We start from the raw sequence: 12,699 nt of genomic DNA, 5'->3' as shown, positions 1-12,699 counted from the left end.
TTTCAAAAGTGCTGAGTTACTAGAAACTGTCATTACTTTTCAAAGGAGCTGTTGGGTGCTCAGTTGCTTTAGAATAACTACATTTCTATCTGTGGTCTTAGCAGCCCAACTTTATGGACTGACAGTTTTATTACAGAAGCTTTGAGCACGCTAGGAACTTCAAACAGATTAAAAATGGCTCCTTCTGAGTCTTTTTTAAAGTTCATGAAGCTATTCATGACTTTGAAAAAAATCCTGTTTGAAGCATAAATAATGTTGCAGTAATGACCTCAAGTAAGATGGAAGCGGGTGAAAAGGAGGGGCAAACAAAAATTTTTTACTTGAGGATTTCATGATGCATTCCTGCCTCCCTTTTTCTCTCCTACTTTGTGAAAGACCCTTTGCATTGACACTGTTGAAGAACAGCCAACCACCGACTGCTGCTCCTGCCGGCAAACGGTAATGACTGGCTGGTATCTACCCTACGGAGGGCCAGACCTCTCCATAGCATATTTATGTCAGATTTCATTCAAAAGGCCCCCCAAAAAAAGAGCCAGAGAGTGAATTAACAATCAGGTGGCACAGACAATAGAGGTCCAGAGCTCTAGGTTGCTCCTTGGACCTCTTTAGGAGTGGAGACCCATCTAAAGGTGCCTCAGAGCGCCGTGCGTGCAAGCCCAGCCTGCTCTCATCCTTCCCACTCATGGTCATGGAAAGGTGAACATCATCTGCACGTTTGGAGGCTGCTGCCCCCACCTGGTATGCAGAAATGAAGGAAGTGGAAGCGACGGGGGACAGGTCTTTCCCGAGTGCTGCATTTGATAAACCTGGAGAAGGGAGGGTGGCGGAGGAAGGACACGAGATCCAGAGACAGCACTGTGACTGTAGAGCATGGGCAGACATGTCTTTTGATAGCGCGCAACTTTTCCACCAGAAAAGATTTTAGACCGCCCGGGTGGTGTAACGGTGGGCTGCAGAGCTTTCAGTCAGACGAGGGCCGGGAACGAGCCTTGGTTATCCGGGCGAGGGGGCTTCGAGCACAGGAGTCCGCTGAGGCGCCCGGATGATGCACGGTGCGATTTCGCATTCTTTCCAGAAGTACAGAAAGCGCTTTCCTGGGAAGTGGGGAAGAAGCAGAGAGGCAGCAGGGTCACAGCTGCTGTTCTGGGCTGCTCTCGGGATGCTGTCCCTGTGCACGGCCTCTTATTCCTTTCGTAGCCAGCCCAGTGGCTTAATTTAGCCTTTAACGACCAATACTGTCACCTGATTTAGAAAGAAGAAGTCACTGTCTCCAGGAACAGCAGCACCATAGGCTAAATACAGTTGGAAGTACAATTCCACTGACGCCAGTAGCATGAATATGGCTCAGCGTGTCACCTCTTGGCTTGGTCTGCAGAATCCGCGCGGTCAACATTATGATTTTGTTTTCTTGATGTAATCCTTCGTACCTCTGTAAGAAAGACTGCGACATTCACGTTTGGAAAAAAAACAACAGATTTATATAAACTGGAGACTATTATTGCGTGCATTAAAATGTTCACAGGGTATTATCCCACAGCCCATCCCATATTTATTTTGGAAATGATTACATTTGGAAAATGGGAAAGCTTCCAGTTAATTCCTTTACCTTGAAATATCAGCAAACACAAGGGTATTTGGAGATTATTCCCTGCTAAAAAATGAACAAGCAGCATTCATGACTGTAAGCCAGAAGAGAATCCCTCTTCAAATAATGCAAAACGGGTTAAGTTTAAAGTGTAAGTAGTTTCAGAGACAAGGGTGGAAGTAGTTCAGAAAGGCTCCTTCTTTCCTTGGAGGAAAGTAAAACCAGCTCAATTAATGGCCATTCACTCCCATTCCATACAGCCATTTCATGTATTAGTGACATATGTTACAAACTTGCGAGTTATTTCTACAAAACTCATTATACCCCGTCCCTACCATTTGTCCTGGCTTTTGAGGAGCACTGGGGGTGGGTGGAGCTGACTATCCCCAGGTGCGTCACCGACGGCATGAAACTCCAGACCTCCTTCCTCAAAGGCCTCCAGCTCTCTTCGGAAATTTGCTCTTTTTTATTTTTTTTTTTATTTTTTTTTTTTACGAATTTCCATATTCTGAGAGCTGCCTGGAGAAGAAAGAGCGTAGCAACATCTCCAAGGTCCCACGCAGTTTGCTGAGGGAAGCCGATGTCTGCGTGTCCACATTACCTTCATCGACCTGAGGAGAAGGATGAATTTAATCCCTCGCTTTTTTAGCAGCAGAATATTTTTCGGTCTGGATTTCATAAACTTTGCGATGGAGGCATGAGACAATTGCACAGATGGCAGGAGAACAAACCGAAGGAGAAAAACAATGAGAGTGGAGGAATGAGAAAAGAAGAAAAAGCAGCGAGGGCGAAAAAAACACCCCCCACCCTTCTGCTGGAAAGAGCAGTTCTTATCGGACAAGAGAAGCTACTTCCAGAAGCGAAGTTCAGGCACTGAGAACTGCAGGAGTAGCAGGGAAAAGCTGGATCACCTGTCCCAAGGGAGAAAACAAATACATGGAAAAAAAAAAAAAAAAAAAAAAAAAAAAAAAGAGAAAGCACTCAAGTTGGAAAGCAGCATGAGGGAACGGAGAGGGCAAAGCACTACATTTCTTCCAAGTTAAAATGTTTCCAGATTGTTCTGATATTTAAAAATGTTTAGAAGGAAGATTTCCCAGATCCCAACGCATTTGGAAGGCAAAGCCTCCTGCAATGTGAAGTTCCCCGTTTGGCTTCTTTCCTCGGTTTCTTTGTTGTTTTTTTTTTTGTTTTTTTTTTTTTTTTTTCCCCTGTCTGATTTTGTTCCAATTAGATGCTGTGCCTCGGATTCCCAGCTAAACCCCGGAACACCGGTACCCGCTCGCTGCGAAGGCCGGCGGAATTCTTCACACCTCCAGCCGCTCTCGTGGGCCGAGATGAGACACGTAAGTGACATGCAGACACCAGATTTGTCAGGGGCTGGAGGTATTAGCAGAGAACGTTTTTAGGCTGTGAGACCCACTGAAACCTGGACGGTGGGCGCTGCTGTTCTTCATGAAGCGACTGCCCCCCACGCTGTCCGATTCCCTAATATAACCAGTTGTCACCAGTACAGGTAAACCGGAGGACTGCGGTGCTGACCACCAGTTAAGGTCTCGGGCTACAGCCTGGCCCTGGACTTGTGCTGCCAGCTGTGTTTTGCTCACCCGGCTGCAGACGGGTACGTGGGCAACCGCAGCAGAGGGTCTCAACGCAGTGGGATGCCGCCACATCGCTCCCTTCTGCGGCACAAGGCACGGGACACTGCAGCTGTCCCGGTCTAAGCAGGCTCACGTGTATCTATCTGACATATTTGGCTGCCTAAGTTTTTATTCAGACACATCGGCGTATCTGATGCTGCTCCGTCAACGAGGAGCAGGGAGTAAGCTGAGCACTCACGACTCTCCCACCATCACACGCTGCTTAGCAATTAGCTCACTCTCCGGCTTTGTTTTTGGGACCGCTCTGAGCAACTCTCTCCAAGGCACCTGGATATGACCAGGCGAGTCCCGAACAGAGTGTGCCACGTCCCCTGGCCCTACGCCTCAGGATTCATCACCCGCATTTGTTTAAGTAACATGATAAAGACAGACGGCCATTCCCTCTGTACAGCCTTGTTCATGCCACAAGGAGAGATCCCGGAAACCGCCAGGTACTTATGGGGTCAAAAGTAGAGGTCCTCAATGCTTTTTTTATTCACGTGACTTCTTCCCTTTCCAAGACTATTTTGTCCCAGTTCCAATCAAGTGTAAGTTTCTCCCAGGACAGAGCAGCCTGGGCTGCCATCCAATGCCAATTGGGCTATGAGTGATATTCCCATGCTGCTTTACCCCCAGGGCTTCTTCCCAGAATAGAGGATTGCGGCCCCGTGGAAAAGGGTCTGGACAAGGTCAGGGCTGTGACACCTTCTTTATTAGCGCATCGTCAGAGTCTTCCTCGGCTGGCTCAACAGGAGACATCCAAAAGCCTCCAGTTCAGAGCAGGAGATCAGGGCGGCTGCACAAACGGACAGGGTATCTCGTAGGGTCCCTCTTTACCGGTTTTCCTTAACTTGAGCAGGACAAGTCCTACAAAATTAGAACCGTTTGCAAAAATGTGTCTCAGGAGTGAACTTATTGACTCATGCAATTATTAACATCGTCCATGCCATAGTTCCCACAAGCCCAAGGCAGCAAGCAAACCTCAAGCCCAGAGTGGTCGCAAAGCCAAAACACGCAAGCAAGAGAGCCAGAATCCATCTCTTGGGCAATAATTGCCTTTTCTGCCCACAAGCAGTTCTTTAATGGAGTAATACGAAAACAGCGAGCGAGGCACTGGGTCCAAGCCAAAGTCCAGACAGCGTTGCAGCAGGTTATCTCGCCTGCGCTGCTTCCCTACCAGGGTCAGCACACGGCCGTGGTCACTCCCTCGGTCGGCCACCCAGCCCCAGCCCCCCCCCAGGGGAGGTGTGCCTCAGCATTAAAGCTCAATATAAAGTTATCTCCAGGGTCTTCCACCAGATTTTAAATGCCGACTGTCACAGACCGAGTTCTACCTAACCCAGGGTTGCTCGGTCAAGCACGCTCGACTGAAATAGCATAACTGAACTATTTAGGCCCAAAATCTCCCACTGCAGATTTGCTGGGAGGCTGCAAATAGCCTCTTGAGCGGCTCGGAGTTCTGCGAACCGTCCAGCTGCTACATTTGAAACGCAAGTATGCTCTTGCACCCTTCTTGGAAGGAACGGTAGAGTTTTTTGACAAATTTGCTCTGTTTTGTTGGGGGTAGTACAGACCGGTCTCAGGTCTGACCAACACGGGGAACTCTGCAGGAGGAGGATTGGAGGCAGGCTGTGAGGGGGAGGAATTTTCTCACTGTGGATCTGTTCCAAGCGTGTGTTTGACTGCCGGTTAGTTTGCTGATCTCCCTATTTCCCCCGGGACGTATCTCCCATTAGGTCTTCAAATAACCTCTCCTGACTTGATCACTGCGCAGACGGTACAGCGTGTACTTGCTCCACCAGGACTGACTGTTTGCGAACCGTTACTTAACACACTTAATGTAAAATCCTACATCCAGCCCACTTAGTCCTGCAAATAATGAAAATTTATTTCAGAAGTAAATTTCCAGAAAGCCAACAGTATCCTGGGCTTCATCAGAAGAAGCGTGGCTGGCAGGTGGATGGAGGTGATTCTGCCCCTCTACTCTGCTCTGGCAAGACCCCACCTGCAGTGCTGTGTTCAGCTCTGGAGCCCTCAACATAGGAAAGACACGGACCTGTTGGAGTGGGTCCAGAGGAGGCCATGAAGATGATGAGAGGGACGGGAGCACCTCTCCTATGAAGACAGGCTGAGAGAGTTGGGGTTGTTCAGCCTGGAGAAGAGAAGGCTCCGGGGAGACCTTATTGCGGCCTTCCAGTCCCTACAGGAAAGGTGGGGAGGGACTCTCTATCAGGGAGCGTAGTGATAGGACGAGGGGTAACGGTTTTAAACTGGAAGAGGGGAGATTTAGATTAGCTATCAGGAAAAAAAAAATTCGCTGTGAGGGTGGTGAGGCACTGGCCCAGAGAGTTGCCCAGAGGGGCTGTGGCTGCCCCATCCCTGGAGGTGTCCAAGGCAAGGCTGGATGGGGCTTGGAGCAACCTGGGCTGGTGGGAGGTGTCCCTGCCCATGGCAGGGGGGTTGGGACTCCATGATCCTTACAGTCCCTTCCAACCCAAACCATGCTACGATTCCGTGATTTCAAGCTAGAAACCGGTGCCAGTTTTGCAGCTGAACTATAACCACGTTACCAGTCACTGCCTTCAGGGTTTTCCAAAACTCCATCATATCTCCCCTCCCCCCCCGTCCTCTTCCCAAACCAGACAGAACGAACCTCTGTTAAGCTTCTCCTCGCAGCGCCGTCGCTCTCACTCCCCCGGTGCCTTTAGCGGCCTTCTCCCGCTCACCGGGAGATGCGGCGCCCAACCCCCCCCTCCCCGGACCCGGGGTGGGCGCTCACCCCCCCTTCACACAACGTCTCCCTGCCGCCGTGCGGCCCCCGGTCGCCATTCCCGACGGGACTCGCCACGTCCCCGCTCCCTGCAGCCCTTTGGCCTCTCGGAGGGGGTCGCGGGCACACCCCCACCCCCCACCCCCGCCGGGCCGGGGTCCCGGTACGGGCGCAGGGCGGGGAAGGCTCCCCGTGGGGGGTGCTGCGGGAGGGGACACACACACACACGGGGGTGACACACACCGGGGGGTACACGGTCAGCGCTGCGCGCCCGCCCCGCCGCCCCCCCCCGCAACCCACGTGCAGCGCGCGCCCCGCCGCGCGGCTCGCGCCACCCCGCCCCCGCCGCTCCCCGCCCCCCGGCGGCCGCGGATTGGCTGCGGGCCTCACGCGAGCCGCGCGGAGGGGGGGGGGGAGGAGGAGAGCGGCTGCCCGCGAGTAACCCCGCCGCCGCCAGCGCCCCGCGCGACCTTTCTCCTGCATCGGCGGTGACGCGGCGGCCGCGCGCGCGCGCCCCCCCCCCCCCCCCCAACTTCGCCGCCGCGCAGCGGCAAAGATGGCGGCGCTGAGCAAATCCATCCCCCACAGCTGCTATGAGATCGGGCACACTTGGCACCCGCGGTGCTCCTGGGCCGTCCTCCACGTCACGCAGGGAGCGCTCGCCGAGTCCCTCCGCATCTACAGCACCCTCTACCTGGTGGGTCTGGGGGGGGGGAGGTGAGGTGAGGGGGGGGGGGGGCATGAGGGGGAGCAGAGGCCTGAGGGGTATGGTGGGGGGTCGGCCTGGAGGAAGGCCACATTGGGGAGGGGGGAGTCTGGCCGTGGTTTTGGTTGGAAGGCCATGAGGGTTGTCAGGGTCGGGGGAGCCTGGCTTGGGGTGGAAGGGCACAAGGGATGTGGGGGGGAGGTTGGCCTGAGGTGAGGGGAGAGGGCATGGGGGGTGTGTGGGGAGGGCACGAGGGGTGTCAGAGCTGGGGGAGTCTGGCCTGGGGGGGGGGGGGGGGGAAGGGCACGAGGCATATCGAGGGAGGGAGGTTGGTCTGGGGTGGGGGGAGAGGGATATGTTGGAAGGACAGGAGAGACGTCAAAGGGCAGCCTGACCCTGGGGTGAGGGGGCAGAAGAGGTAAAAGGATGTTTTGGGGGGAGTCTGGTGCTGGGGAGGAGAGAGATGGTGGTGGGAACAGCTTGGTTTGAGGGTTGGGGGGCCTCAGGGTTGTCTAGGGGGGGAGACCCTGATGCTTGAGGGGTGAGGGGCAGTGAGGGGGAGCATGTTGAATCTGTCCCTAGGAGGGGAGAAGAAGGGCATGGGAGGTGGTGGGGTCTCGTGGCATAACATGCTGTGAGACAGGTGAAGCTGGTAGGGTAAGAGGGCACAGGCACAGGCTGAGCATTGTATTTTTATCATTTTCCAGTACGTATGATACCTGAGTAAAAAGAGTATTTACCTGGGAAGCTAGCATTGTATCTTTGGCAGTAGCAAGCGTGGTGCACGTGTGTATTGCTGTTGGGGACACCTTGGTAATCAGTGCCTTAGGATCAAGGAGATTCCACTGTATAATGAAGCAAGGCTACAAAAATACATTAAGGCTAAAGGAGTCTAAGTATTCAGAGATTATCGTACAGGTGTGGTATCTTAGCCTGAGTGCGCAGTTATATCACCTCAGCTGCAGGTGGCTTGCTTCCAGCAAGTTAGGGTGTAGGTAGAGGAGTTGGGATCTGTTTGCATCCATCTGCGTAAACATATCCTGAAAGCTGATCAAAGCTGGAATCGCTGCAGGTGAGCACTTCCTTCTGTGCCCACCTCTGTGTTTCTCCTGTAGTGGTGCTTAGAGGATCGAGTAGTGAGCTGGCTCCAAGCTAAGTCTTAAAGAAAGAAAAACTAGTCATCGTGTCTGTACTTTCAACTCTGTACCAGTGCTGGTAAAACAAAATCATCAAGATGTGTAATAAAGAGAAGGGAAGGAGTGGGACTGCAGCAGTCCTGGTATAATTAAGTTCCCATTGAAGTGTTCCTTGAGTGAAAATTGTGGCAACATCCAATTACATGGTAAAAAAAGTTAATAACTGGTAGCAGTGTGGACCTAAGGAGTTCTCATGTCTGACAGTGAACATTGTTATTCTGAGCTGACATGAACAGAAGCGGCAGCTGTTTGTGTGAGCATACAGTGAGCTGTATTGCAAAACTAATACAGAGAAAAACATCCCCCTCCCCTGTTTCTCCCCTCCCCAGTAATTTTTTCTTTGTATCTCTTTTCTGATCCAGTTTGCTGTGTGGGAGCATGAATACTTGCACCAGCAGAGAATGCGCCTGAAATGAGCCATGAGAGGTGTAGTGGTGATCTGTCAGGTCTGGCTAAAGGCAAAGCAGCTTAAGCAGCTCTGTAATTAAATCAAAGTTCTCCAGCAGCCAAGCCTGGTAGAGAGATTCCTGGTCATAGCTGTGTTACAGTTCACTCAGTTACGCAGTCTTGAGTTAGGGGGAAAGTTCCCTCTTTCTATTTCTTTGAAAAGAAAAACAAACCCCCAAATCCAAAATGTTTTCCTGGTCTGCTTTACACTGTGGCCCTGTGAACAGTTATGTCTTGTCACAAATCCAAGGTGGGGTGGGATCTTTCTCCACCAATGTCATGCTGTACTGCAAAACATCTGCATCAGTTTTTACACTGCCTTCTTTACAGTTTTTAGGTTTCTTAGGTTTTTGTTAACAGTGTTTAACTTGACTTATTGGAGTAATCTAAAGCTGAGCTGCTCTAAAAATCTCACTGCTACCTAAAGAAGGAGGAAGCACTTGCCTTCCTTTGCTCCCAGATGCATAGCTGTACTCCTTTCTTTATGTGCTTATCTCTCCTTGAGCAGATTCGATTCATTCACTAATCCAGAAGAGGTTACTACCTTGCTTTTAGCTGGGGTAATTTTCAGCTGCATTAATGAATTGAATTGATTTATTAAGCAGGGTTTGACGAGCACCAGAGCCAGTATAAGGTAAAGAGTGAAAGGGTGCAGCGGGAACTGCAGAGGAGGAAGCAGAAGCCTTGCACATTAAGTAGGCTGGCAGGGAAAGAACAGTCCCCAATTAAGAAAGTCATCACTAAGGTAATTCATTGCTGGACCTAAAGCTGTGCTTCAAAACCTTGTATCTGTAAATGAAATATCATAGTTGGACAGTACAAACGTCAGGTCCTTTTCTGTATTCTGAGATTCACATAAAGCGATGAACTGAAGTTATTTTATCTTTATAGTTATATCAGTGTAAGTTCAGAATTTTTCTGGTAGTACTTAGTCCCAGTCCTTTCTGTGGCTCAGCAACAAAAAATTGCACTTCGTTTTTCAATCTTAAGCCTATGAAATGGCTTCTTGCTTGTTTGTTCCTCCTGTTGCCACAAGCAAGGAAGGCAAGTACATGAAAGAGTTTCCTCTCACAAAAGCTTGTGTGGAAATGAATGAGAATGAATAGATGAGACTAAATTGCCAGAGGTCGTTCTGGGAGAGAGCATGGTTAGGGACAGTTATAATCCAGAGTCCAAACTCCTAACATCTACACCCCTCATCTCTTAAATGTTTTGCTGCTCTTCAGTCAATGGGAGACTGATGAAGCCAAATTAAGTGGTACTAGTATTTGATGCGTAAAATACTGATTTTCGGTAAACGGCTGCAAAGTGTCTTTCCTTTTAAGTAGTGCTGTACTGTTGTTTTGTTGTTTGGTTTGTTTTTTTTAATAACTGTGCTTGAGTATTTTTTTTTTTAGTTGAAAAAATACAATTTTCAGATATCACACTTTCACTGTTTTTATTTTTGCTCCAAATTGATTTCTTTAGGAAAAGTAGGTTTTATATCTAAATTAAGTTTTTGCTCCACATACCAAGGGGCTGGCAGGAGTGCCTGTTTCATAATTAAGACTGCTTGTATTTCATAAACCAAGTATCGCAATGCACAAGTCTTGAGACCCACTTTTACAGGGGGGAAAAAAAAAGAAAGAGAAAAGCTAAAAACTGCTTGACACCTATACCCCCAGAAGAAACCCCAAGCAATCTCCCTCAAACCTTATAATTACACTTTTTAAAAACTGCATGCGTTGATATTTTAAGAAATCTTTACGGAAAAAGTCCTTCATCAGGGTTTGTTGTACTTTGTTCTATCTATACTTCTGTTGTAGATTACTCAAGGATAAAGAAAACATGTAATCTTGTGTTTTCAAAGTTGAAGAATTCAGACTTCTAGAAATTCACAGAGGTGGGGAGCAGAGAATGATTTCACAGGGAAATTGTGTGAAGCTGGGAAAGGGGAGCTGAGAGACTGGAATATTGGATTTGAATTGTCTCGGATTTTGTTTCCCGGGATATCTGTTGGTTTCGCATGAGAAACCCACCATTCATCGCACGCATTAGAGCAAAGTCCTCCATTTCCTGAGGGTTTGTAGGTTTTAGGCACTTGTTTGATGATGGTGCACGTTTTGCAGTAGATGAATATGCTTAGTTGTTAGTATGAAGTCTTTATAGTATATCTAGTAATCGGATCTGGTGGTAACATTTCCTCTTAATCTAAATTAGGTAAAAGTCATCTGTTTGCTACTTTGCAGTTAAGCTAATTCTTCTAGCTTTTTGCCTGTGGGATGACAAGAGTAATTCGTGCCTTTCACCTTTTCTTTCTCCTAGTCTGATCATCTGTTTTCTTCAGTTAATTTAAGCCGGGCTCCCTCCCTGCCCCTACGCCCTTACTTCTGGCCTGCCCGTCCCCTCTTGAACACAAACCTTCCCTTCTCCACCATCTCTCCTGCCCTTCCTCCCCAGCACTGGCCCCTTCCCACCTCACATCTGCTGTCCTTGCTTCACCCGGCGTGCCTCTGCTGCTAAATGACACAGCCAGGGAACAGCCTGAGCACTGGCCCCGTCGTGGTTCACACTGACTGTCAGTTTGCTCCTGGCTTGGACTCCACACGCCTCTCTCCAAGACAGATCTGCTGGCGTAGAGGAGAGGAGCACCAGGCCTGAAGCAGTGTGGATGCCAGTGGGTCTGTGTCCTCTGGACTGGGGGATAGTTCAGCCAACTATTTAGCAGAACAGGTGTAACCCGAGTCTGCTACTCCAGTACAGGTTTTAGTGATCCTCGGGGCTTGCTGTATTTTATTGATTTCTTTCACTTAATTTTTTCTCATGCCCTTTTCATACTCATTTTGGTCTTGCTTTTGATGATCTTTTCATGCTCATACTCATTTTGGTCTCATTTGTAATATTTTTCATACTTGTGCCATATCTGCTTCCTCCTGTTCTTGTAATAGCCTTTAGGTTCTAGGATGGCAATTGCTTATTTTTCTTTCTATGTCAGAAGTTGCTTTTTTTTCCTACTCACGATTCTGTTCCTGATGCCTTCTTTGGCCCTCTTTGACCCCTGAGTGTCTGTATTCTTTCTCTTAATCTGTAATATTTATTTTGTAAGCTCACTAGGGCAGCATTGTATGTAATGTTAAAGACACAAACTTTATCAGCAATTGTCCAACTATAAGGTGTTTTTTCTTCTTGTATGGACACGAGAGGGACATTGGTACTGGATAGCATGGACCAGGTAGTCACGCACATGGTAGGTCTCTTCACAGATGAATCACCGATTGACTAGAGGCAATAACAAGAATAAGCCTAATTATTGCACTAATGAATTATTTTGAAAACTGTTGGATGGAAGACGGAATCGCCAGCCAGAGATGGAGGTGAGGCAGAACGAAGTGTGAGTGTTGCATCACTTTCCTGGCGGTATGTATGTTGCTGTAGGATGGGGCCAAAGCTTGAGCCCAAGGGTGGATGGTGCCCACCGGCCATGCTGCTGCTGCTTCAGGCTCACTTCATGTGTGGTCTCTCTTGGGAAGAGCTGTTTGGACTGGTCCTGAGCGGAGCTGGGGAGGCAGCTAACACTAAAACAGATCCTGTCTTATCTGCCAGTGTAGACATAGTCATCACGTGTCACCTTTCTGAGGTGTGTGAGAAGGCTGTACTGACCAGATTGTATTCTAAGATACTCCAGAATTCCTGAGTGTATTAAAAGGTGATTTTGTTTTTGTTTGCTTGTGCTGTGAACCATTTAAAAGTAGGGTGGGGAGGCTAAGAAGTGTGTTAGTGTCACCCTTTAATATGCTTCTGTATGCCAGCTTGGATCTCTGGGGTCATGAAGAAACTAATTTCTCTCAGTACCCAGTACCTGGGGTTGCTGTGATGGTGGTGTGTGATGGTGTTGTGCTGGGATATCTGATCATCTTAGTACTGCGTAGTGTCCCGTATCTCTATGCTGTGTTATGAATGACATGTAGGTCGGTGTGTTCTTGCCTTTAGATTTTTCTGGAAGCTGGGTTAAATATGACTAAAATTAGCTTAAGTGTTACTAAAGTGAGAAACTGGTTGCGACACTTTCATTGCAGGCTGTAATCATTCCGCTCTGTTCAGGTGGCTTTTGGGCCAGACCAGTAAAATTCTGTCATAAATTGAAAACAAACAAAAATAGTCTTTTGTTGAGATATACCGAGATTTTTAAAAGAATCAGTTACTGAATTCAGCTGGACTGAAGAATTTATGCTTAAAGATGGAAGGAGTAACCTGGAGCCGGGGTTGCAGTAATGGTGGAAACCAGGGAAAGCCCCGACCTTGACTGACTGAGCAGAGAGCTTGGTAAAGACACTACAAATACTGGGAACCAGCAAAAATCATTAAAGGGACTGTTTATC

At 48.8% G+C, this 12,699-nt stretch overlaps 1 protein-coding gene across 1 annotated transcript in view; it reads left to right on the top strand.

The window, feature by feature from the left end:
* Positions 1-6,548: 6,548 nt before the first annotated feature.
* TMEM135 (transmembrane protein 135) overlaps positions 6,549-12,699 on the top strand; it is a gene marked incomplete at its 5' end in the record, with an annotated part of 202,461 nt that continues 196,310 nt past the window's right edge. Inside the window, one exon of the mRNA XM_082492135.1 lies at positions 6,549-6,689. Coding sequence (XP_082348261.1) covers positions 6,549-6,689 — 141 coding nt within the window. The remainder of the gene's footprint in view (positions 6,690-12,699) is intronic.

The sequence above is a fragment of the Vanellus vanellus genome (assembly GCF_965231255.1).
Source record: "Vanellus vanellus genome assembly, chromosome: 1".
Lineage (NCBI taxonomy): Eukaryota > Metazoa > Chordata > Aves > Charadriiformes > Charadriidae > Vanellus > Vanellus vanellus.
Note: the sequence above shows the minus strand (reverse complement) of the source record. Positions and strands in the feature narration are given on the sequence as shown.